The 9903-nt window shown below is 41.0% G+C and overlaps 2 protein-coding genes across 2 annotated transcripts; both read right to left on the bottom strand.

The window, feature by feature from the left end:
* Positions 1-2317: 2317 nt before the first annotated feature.
* Positions 2318-3298, bottom strand: LOC113590418 (trace amine-associated receptor 13c-like). The gene has a single exon (XM_027030548.2). It carries the CDS (start codon positions 3296-3298, stop codon positions 2318-2320), a length of 981 nt encoding a protein of 326 aa, XP_026886349.2.
* A 4694-nt stretch (positions 3299-7992) lies between these two features.
* On the bottom strand, positions 7993-9168 carry LOC113590425 (trace amine-associated receptor 4-like). Its single transcript, XM_027030557.3, has one exon. It carries the CDS (start codon positions 9155-9157, stop codon positions 8168-8170), a length of 990 nt encoding a protein of 329 aa, XP_026886358.2. The 5' UTR covers positions 9158-9168; the 3' UTR covers positions 7993-8167.
* Between the last annotated feature and the right edge of the window lie 735 nt (positions 9169-9903).

Raw genomic sequence — 9903 nt, 5'->3', positions numbered from 1 at the left:
GATATGGCAAACATGAGTTATATGTTTTCGGTCCAAAGTTTGTGTCACATAATCCATCTCATTGATTTTATTCACGATGACATATGGTCCTGAAAATCTTGTTTGCAATGAAGACCCTACTTGAGGCAACAAAACCAACACCTTGTCACATGGCTGAAATGAATGGATTGTTTAATTGTGCTGTGGCTATCTCCTGCTTAGCAAGTTAACAAGTGGACTCTAACCATTCCTTAAAACAACTCACATAATCTAGATGTCCCAAGTGCGGCTCATCACTTTGTAGGCATCTGTCTTTCAAATGTTTCAGAGGTCCTCTATCTGTATGTTGAGCAGGACTAAAACCAAGAGACTCCTGAACAGTCTCTTGAACCTCAAATAAAACTAAAGGAATCTCAATCTCATTCAATTTGTAGACATTATTTTTGAAATTTTGATTTTAGGGTCTGATGAAATTGTTCCAAAGCTCCTTGGGACTCATGGTAATATGCAGTCGATACCCTATGCTTGATGGACAACTGTTGCAAAACTTGGGCAAAGATTTTAGATAAAAAATTGGACCTAATATACTGTGGTAAACCAAAAATAAAACAGAAGTTTGTGAAGGCTTGTTTTTAACCTGGTTAGCTGACCCTCCTTTCTTAGTTTCTGTCGTTGCTGTTGGGCTATAAAGAACTCTTTTCTTTCAGTGATGGTTATTCACACCTACCAAAGACCAAGGTGTCAGGGGGAAGTGGAGGGGGGTGGCTATCAAATTACACAAGTGTTTTCCAGACACAAGCGGCCCTACACTAAAGACATTTTTTTATTTGCTTGTCAGAAAAGATTTTATTTAAAGCAAATGTGTAAATGACAAAATGCTTAATTCTAAATTCCCTTTTTACCCCTGAGGAAGACACATAAAATGTGTTATGAATTATCTCTATTGTTTATTTGCAGCGATAAGATTTGTGGTGCTGTCTGCTTCTTGGGGCTGTTTGAGGCCCACTGTGGATTGTGTGTGTATGTGTTTAATTACCTTCTTCCTTTTGTGTGTGTGTGTGTTTAATTACCTTCTTCCTTTTGTGTGTGTGTGTGTTTAATTACCTTCTTCCTCCATGTGTGTGTGTTTGTGTGTCTAATTAGCTACTTCGTTTTCCCTCATTTAGCTTAGTCCCATTCTGCCTGTTTGCTGTGTGTAAGTCCTTCCCAAGATTTCATACTGTTAAGTAAAAGAAAATAAAAGCCTTTCTTAGAACAGAAGAGGCTTTCCAGGTTTTGTCTTCACTGACATTGCAAAATTAATCATTTGCTGTGAGTAGCAAAATTCATAGTTCTTTTGTTTCTTTTAGCTTGATTGGCTGCCAGACAAATCTCACTGCATATGTGGTCATGATGTTCAATTATGGTAGTCAACTCAATTGCTAACAAATTTACTGTGAAATCTGACTTCACAGCAACGGTCAAACTAATTTGTACTGGACTCTTAATCTGAATTCAATCTTCATCCTTCAATCTACAGATAAACAATTGCAGCATTTTAACTCTTATAATTGCGTTAGTATATGTTATCTGCTTAATTTTCTGACATCATAATTATCATCACTGATAACAATACAAAATGTTGAAACCTTATAGTAACTATTCTAAATCAGTTTATATAAACAATTAGGCAATTTTAAACTCAGTCTATTACATTTTGTGTATAAAGGAGATATTTTAGTATGGAAAAAGTGCTACAGGTTTGTGCTGTGTAAAATCTTGTTTTAGTGGAAAAATAACCCTCATTCCAGTTGCTTCTAACAAACAATATCACTATCCAATTAAGACCTGATTTCTAAGTTGTTTCAAGTGTAATTAGGCCACTGTACATTTCACTTTCACAGCAGTGCTGCCATGTACTATAAAACCTAATCCTTGTCTATCATTATCAAACCTTACAAACAATACAAGACCAGACATCTCTGACTCTCCAGTTTTGAAACACTCACCTCTAAAAAAGTACCTTCCCCTCAGCTTTCTTACATATGTTAAAGCTTTCCCACATAATTCATTCACTAAGTAGAAACAAAACACTGCCCTCTTACCTTCCAGAGACATATATGCAAATGTATCCAAGATACCCTCAACATACAGAGCATAAAAAACCAACATAATGTTTCCATCAGAAAAGAAAATATATACACAAATTTACACAATACTATGGGCCAATATACAAACTATTAATATCACAGCCACATACACACCTGAACCAACCTCATACTAGGTAGAGGTAATAAAACTACAGATTTTCTATTATAACATCCACACTGTTCTAAGCTGCAAAAAGTACCATTTAAATTTATAGAACATTTATTAGTGCTGAATCGGTGTTGAATATTTGAAGAGATACAATTAATTTAACACACTTCTTAAACCATGGATAAAACAAGGCATAAATCACAGGATTTATAGTAGAGTTAAGATATAGAAGGATCAACAATTTAGTAAATGTTTCTTCTTCTACTTTGATCATCACACCTAATACACAATAAACGAAATATGGAAATAAACATGTCAAAAAAACAAACACTAAAATGCCAAGCACTTTTGCTGCTTTTCTCTCAGATTTCTTTGAGATTGACACCTTCTTTGAAGTCTGAGTCCTGTTAAGATCTCTAATGGCAGTGGCATGTTTCTTGGCAATAACAAAAACCAGGGTATACAGTGTGATTATAACGGCACATGGAAAAATAAAAGTCAACAGAAGATCAACCAGAGACAAAACCTCATTTAGCACAAGGAAACAGCCTCTTGAACATACTGCCCCACTTAAGGAATTTAAATGAAAGTACTGTAGTGTTAAATTATATGACAGTGATACAACCCAGTCACACAAAACCACAATGCACATTCTGCTTAAAGAAACCGCTTTGGTGTAGAGAAAAGGGTTAAAGAGAGCAAAATACCGATCAACAGCAATGAGAGCAACATTATATATAGATACACTTGTAAGAAAATAAGCAGTTAACAAATAACATGCACAGAAAGCTCTTCTAAACATCCAGCATGACTCAATCATCTGAAGTAATGAAGTGGGCATCACAAGAGCTCCGATCAGACAGTCTGATACAGCCAGAGAGAGGATGAGCATGTTAGCTGGTGTGTGGAGCTGCTTGAAGTGACACACAGAGATGATGATGAGCAGGTTCCCACACACTGTTAGCAATACAACAGCTGCTAAAGATACATACAGTAATACATATATTACAGTAGATACAGATCTCTCTGGACAAGTATATTGCAAACAGCTATCAGTTTGGTTTGCAGCAGTAAAATTCATGGATCCAGCATGTAAATAAATAAATTATGGAGCCAGCACATTTGATATTTATATGGTTTAGAAGCACCTCCCGCCCCGTGGTGTCATGCAATGCTCTTTCATTCTTTCTCTCTCTTTCTCTCTCTCTCTCTCTCTCTCTCTCTCTCTCTCTCTCTCTTACATATATATTTATATAAAATATTGAATTTTTTGGGTTGATATTATAACTGATAACACCTTGTCACTTTGTTGTGGCTGATACCAATATTAATAACTGATAATATTTCTGTTTAAGCATTTTAAACCAAGTTCAAACTACAGTATAATCTGTATATGTGATGTAGTCAGTGAAGTGCCTCCCTCCCCATACGATAGGGGTGTTTTCTACACCCGTGACATGTTAAATTCTAAAAATAATTTAAAACAAATCTAAATATATGTTTGTACCATCTTTGTTATTATTTATTATTAAATAATGGCAATTTACCCTGAATATTGTAAGAAGTGAGTGTCAGTTACGATGAGCAGAGTTCAATGCAGGTAAAAAGTTTTAATGATGTAGAGGGGCAATCCAAAGGCATAGTCAGATAACAAGCAGAGGTGATAACCAGTAAACAGGCAAATAGCAATCAAATCCTATAGTGAACAGGCAAAAGAATAAATCCAGGTAACAGGCAAAAAGAGATCAATAACCATGAAAGAAATAACAAATATCAACATTCAGAACTGTAAGGCAGGCAGACAATGATCACAATGATTGGCTGGATATAGAGAGCTCATATAGGTGAGCCATTGAGAGATAACGAGTAATAAGTGGATATAGTAGTCATGTGATCCTGACCGAACTATGGGCTTGTGGGTAATGTAGTGAGTATTGGGCTGAGTCCGAGTGGAAGGTGTGACACTGAAGAGAGGCCAATAGTGATAAACAGACAAGAGGAAAAGCTATGATTGGAGGAGTGGTATATTTGGAGATTAGAACTTGAAAAAATTACCATAGACCTGAGGTCATTAGCTGTTTTTGAGCTGTGTTTGTTGTATACCATGTTAGTGATTATAAAGATCATATTCTGTTTTTCTCTACCACTCTGGATGCTGAATCTCATTATATGTGATTGTAAGGCATCACCAAATACCCACAGTGGCTGGAGGTGGTGGAGATGGTCTTATTTATTTGCAGCAGATTGTAGGTACTTTGCAATGCATTTTCTTAATGTATGTTGAGGGAATGCTGAACTGAGCTATGCATGTATGCAGGTACAAGTTATAAACTGTAGTTTTAAATGGATGGTACATCTTCATTGCCTCACACTGTGCATTTCTGAAGCCACCTGTCACGTTCTCCCTTGGGAACAGGCGAGAGGCAGAACACATGCGCAGGGAGGCGGTTTATTAAATGAGGGAAACAATCACGGAGGGCAAAATCAACAGAGGCAAAGGGGAAAACACAGAGGCGAGGGAACACATGAGCGAGGCAAATGACGAGGCAAGGGTGACGACAATAATAGCAGGCTTAACACTGACATGACGGACAAAGCAGACTTACCAAGATAACCGATGAACTAGAAGACAAAACAGAGAGTACAAATAACCAGGAGAATTAGGCAGTAAACAGACTCAGGTGAACATAGGAACAGGGAGAACCAAATCATGGACCGGAACGTCCGAACTAGTAACGTGGCTAGAATGGGAGGTGGGTGTGGAGTCAGGAGAGGGGAGGGGAGGGGACATGCTGGTAGTGGGCACAGACATGGAAACATAGATAGAAGCAAAAGCAAAGACCGAGGGGAGTATATCTAGCAGGACCGACATGGGAACAGGAACAAAGCACACAATTGGCACGGATACAGGCACTGGGACAGGCAAGGAAACACTATAGCCACAAGGTAGCGTAACGGGTCTCACTAGGTTGACATAAACAGACATGGATCTACAGACAGGAACACAGACAAAACTGGTAACAGGAGCAGGCAAAACAGGAACAGAGGATACAGAGGCAGACAAGGAAGCAGTATTGGGGGCTGGTGCAGCAGCCTCAGGGGGCAGAGGAGTTGCAGAAGTTACACCAGGCCCAAACACAAAATCCATATGGGTCCGGGAGGCTGACGGAGGGGCCTCCATGGTCACTGGCTTGCTACAAGGCGTGGTTGAGGGAGTCCCAAATGTCTTTGGAGGCACACCTGTAGCAGCTACAGGGACCACAGGGGAGTCTCAAGGAGCGACCACGGGGGAAGGCCGTGTGCGAGGTGCTGGGATGGGCAGAGTGGCCTCCTCCACTCCAGGAGCAGGAGCTGACGGGGCAACGATCTCCGCGCCAGAAACAGGGGCCGGCAGAGCAGCGTCCTCTACTCTAGGCACGGAATTTGGCTGGGGGTCCAGCAGTGCAGCAGCCACGGTAGCTAGGTCCTGACCTACAGCTGTGGCAGACAACGGGCCAGGAAGGACCAGGGAACCAGCTACTTCAGTCCTCGACAGGCCCACGAGGTCTGGGATTGTGTCTTCGGTGTTCAGTGGTGCTGCAGGGAGGCCTGAAAGCATCGCCTTGGCTGTCAGCAGCATTGCAGGGAGGTCCGGAGGCGCAGCTAAGGCGATCAGCGGCGGCCGGTCTGGAGGCACGGCAGCGCCGGTCAGCCGCGGGTCTGGGAGGCCGAAGACGGAGCTGCACTGCTCAGCGGCACTACAGGGTCTGGAGGCATGGCTATGGCAGTCAGCAGCGCTGCAGGGAGATCCAGGGGTGCACCTACAGGCACAGACCTGACAAAGGGAATAAAAACAGATTAAGAGACCTCTTGGGTGGCGAGGATATGCCAGGAAGCCATCACTAGGCCGGGAACTGGAACAGGACTGGCTGCGTCTCTCGCAACAGGGATCGGGACTTGGTCGGGACGGGCGGCGTTTCTCGTGCCGGGGACCAGGACTTGGTCGGGATGGGCAGCATCTCTCACGCTGGGGGCTGAATCCTGCCGGGCAGTGAACTCCGTACTAGGAACAGGAGCTGGATCGGGCCAGGCAGCATCCTCCGTGCCGGGAACAGGAACTGGATCGAGCCGGGCGGCATCTCTTGCACTGGGAACAGGCTCATGATGGGAGGTGTCTCTCATGCCGGGAACAGGCTCATGATGGGCAGCGTCTCTCATGCCAGGGGCTGGAACCGGAACACACTTTGCAGTGTCTCTCGCGCTGGAAACTGGAACCGGATCAGGCTGGGCAGCGTCATCTCTTGTGCCGGGGACCGCACCTTGCCGGGCGGTGTCATCTCTCGCGTCGGAGACCGGATCTGGTGAGTCAGCGTCATCTCTCACGCCCCTGGCTGGATGAGTAGCTGAGAGAGGAGTAGCTACAGAAGGCAGGTTTGGGGTTTTTGCCGCAAACCATGCTGTTAACAGTTGGAAGAAACCCTCCACAGTCCTGGCTTCCTGAGCTCTGTGTTGGAATATTAATTCAGACCAATCTAGTGCTAGACCCTGAAGAAAGGTCTTCATGAAGAGCACCTTCACTAGTTCGGGGGGATTAGGGCAGGTCAGGTACTGGAGGTATATGTGACACTGCATAACGACTCTCCCCACTAACGTGTCCTCCCCATCATACTCACTTGGAGCCGCCATAAGTGAGGGCAAAACCAGGGGCTTCCCATCCTTAAGAGTGGAGAGCAGAGTCTTGAGATAATCCAACTCTGCTATGCAGCAGTGAGACACTGGGCAGAGAGACACGGGGAGGACACAGAGAAGAATCCCAGGATACCATGTGGCTCACTGCAGCATGTAAACTAGTTAAAAATTTATATTTTAAAATCTAAATGTATTTATATAGAGCTTTTTACAACAGATGTAGTCACAAAGAAGCTTTACAAATGTTCAAGTCCAAGGCCGCAGTGTCCAAGCCAAGCACGACAGCGGCAAGGAAAAAATGCCTAGATCATGAGGAATAAACCTTGAGAGAAACCAAGGCATCCTCCTCTGGCTGACAATGGTCACCACAATAATAGCAGTTTTAAGAGAAAAATAAATGAATAAATGAACAAATAAGCAATTAATGTCTTGTCCACCTTTCTAGAGGTCCTAGCCTTGTCCTGATGGTGTGCATGTGTCTGAGATCCATCTCACAAGAGAACATCCATTAAGGGCAATGGACAGTAGTTGGCTGGGGTGGAGGTATGGTGGGCTACAGCAGGGGAAATCAGGGGGTGGTAGGAGTATCCATGGCACCTGAGATGGGTTGAGGCTCAATTTATTTTTGTTTAAAAGTGGTTGATTTGTTTAACTGGTGTTTAATTAATGTGGTCTGTCTCCTGTAGTTTTATAGCATTCTTAGGGTGTTCATGTGTGTGCTCATTTTACTGATCCCCTCCACATTTCCTCTCTACTTAATTCCTTTTCTGTTTGTGATGTGACTGTGCTCATTCTGCTCCCACAAATAAAGTGTCCTGATATCTTCTGACTCTTTTTTTTTCTTTCTGCTGATGCTACAGTTTAAAAGTATATTTTCTTCTTTATATTATCATTGTTACTATTATTATTAATTATAATGTTCTTTTTGAAGTTATTATTAGTGCTCAGTTACATTTCTGCCCAGTTTTGCTAATACACAAAGAACTCAGCTCTAACTGGAACAATACAGAAATGCTTCTTTTAATTGAACTCAGATCTGCTTCTGCAACATGTGTTTATTGTTAAACTACTTCATGTAATACAGTTGACACTTTAAGTTGAGCACTGGCCAAATCTGTATGAATTATCTATAGGGACATATATGTGTGTTAATAACATTATATGATGGATATAGTATTTCTAGTGCAGTCAAAGTAGGTGAGTAGAACAGGTGTAAATATATTTAAAATGAGTCCTCCAAAACCTCAATTACTGTGACAATTTTACAAAACAATTTCATCCATCAAAGAATATTTATCAATGTAGAATCAGTGCAGAATATCTGAAGAGTTAAAATGAATTTAACAGATCTCCTAAACCATGGATAAAACAAAGCATAAATCACTGGATTAATGGAAGAATTAAGGTAAACCAGAAGAACAATTTTCTGAAATGATTCTACTTCAATTTCTACTACACTACCTAATACACTATAAACAACACATGGAAGCAAACAGGCCACAAACACAGACACTAAAATACCAAGAACCTTTGCTGCTTTTCTCTCAGATTTCATTGAGTCTGACATGTTCTTTGAGGTCTGAGTCCTGGTGTGACTATTAAGGTCTCTAATAGCAGTGGCATGTTTCTTGGCAATAAAAAACACTTGAACATACAAAATGATTATTATAGCAAGTGGAAAAACAAAACTCAACAGAAGATCAACCAGAGACCAGATCTCATTTGGCACATAAACACAGCTTCTGGAACACACTGCCATACTTATAGACTTTAAATTGGGGTACTGCAATGTTATATTATATAACAGCCACACACTCCAGTCACATAAAACCACAATGCACATTATGCTCACTGAAACTGTTTTGGTGTACAGGAAAGGGTGAGAGAGAGCAAAATACCGATCAACAGCAATGAGAGCAATATTATATGTAGATACACTTGTGAGAAAATAAGCGTTTAACAAATACAATGCACAGAAAATGTTTGTAAAAATCCAACATGATTCAATCAGTTGAAGTAATGCTGGTGGCATCACAAAAACTCCAATCAGAAAATCCGACACAGCCAGAGAGAGGATGAGCATGTTAGTGGGTGTGTGGAGCTGCTTGAAGTGACACACAGAGATGATGATGAGCAAATTCCCACACACAGTCACCAGAACAACACTTGTTAAAGACATACACAATAACACATAAACTGCAGTAGACCGAGATCTCTCTGGACAGGTATAATAGTAACAGTCATCAGTTTGGTTTACTGCAGTAAAATTCATCGAGATGTTAAATAAATAATTTGAATGACATTTGAGGCCACAAGAAGTCCAACTTTATAAGTAAATTGTAGGTTGAGGAGCCAACACCTCTGATATTTATATGGTTTAGAAGCACCTCCCGCCCCTAGCACAATGTGGTGTCATGCCATGCTCTTTCATTCTCTCTCTCTCTCTCTCTCTCTCTCTCTCTCTCTCTCTCTCTCTCTTACATATATATGTATATAAAATATTGAATTTTTTGGGTTGATATTATAACTGATAACACCTTGTCACTTTGTTGTGGCTGATACCAATATTAATAACTGATAATATTTCTGTTTAAGCATTTTAAACCAAGTTCAAACTACAGTATAATCTGTATATGTGATGTAGTCAGTGAAGTGCCTCCCTCCCCATACGATAGGGGTGTTTTCTACACCCGTGACATGTTAAATTCTAAAAATTATTTAAAACAAATCTAAATATATGTTTGTACCACCTTTGTTATTATTTATTATTAAATAATGGCAATTTACCCTGAATATTGTAAGAAGTGAGTGTCAGTTACGATGAGCAGAGTTCAATGCAGGTAAAAAGTTTTAATGATGTAGAGGGGCAATCCAAAGGCATAGTCAGATAACAAGCAGAGGTGATAACCAGTAAACAGGCAAATAGCAATCAAATCCTATAGTGAACAGGCAAAAGAATAAATCCAGGTAACAGGCAAAAAGAGATCAATAACCATGAAAGAAATAACAAATATCAAC

The sequence above is a fragment of the Electrophorus electricus genome, chromosome 2, assembly GCF_041902795.1.
Source record: "Electrophorus electricus isolate QZ-2024a chromosome 2, ASM4190279v1, whole genome shotgun sequence".
NCBI classification, from domain to species: Eukaryota; Metazoa; Chordata; class Actinopteri; order Gymnotiformes; family Gymnotidae; genus Electrophorus; species Electrophorus electricus.
The sequence above is the reverse complement of the archived record's forward strand: the minus strand, read 5'-3'. Positions and strand labels throughout refer to the sequence as shown.

What these genes read in the sequence shown, in the direction of transcription:
- LOC113590418 (XM_027030548.2), bottom strand. Translation starts at nt 3,298, where the DNA reads ATGAATTTTACTGCTGCAAACCAAACTGATAGCTGTTTGCAATATACT.
- LOC113590425 (XM_027030557.3), bottom strand. Translation starts at nt 9,157, where the DNA reads ATGAATTTTACTGCAGTAAACCAAACTGATGACTGTTACTATTATACC.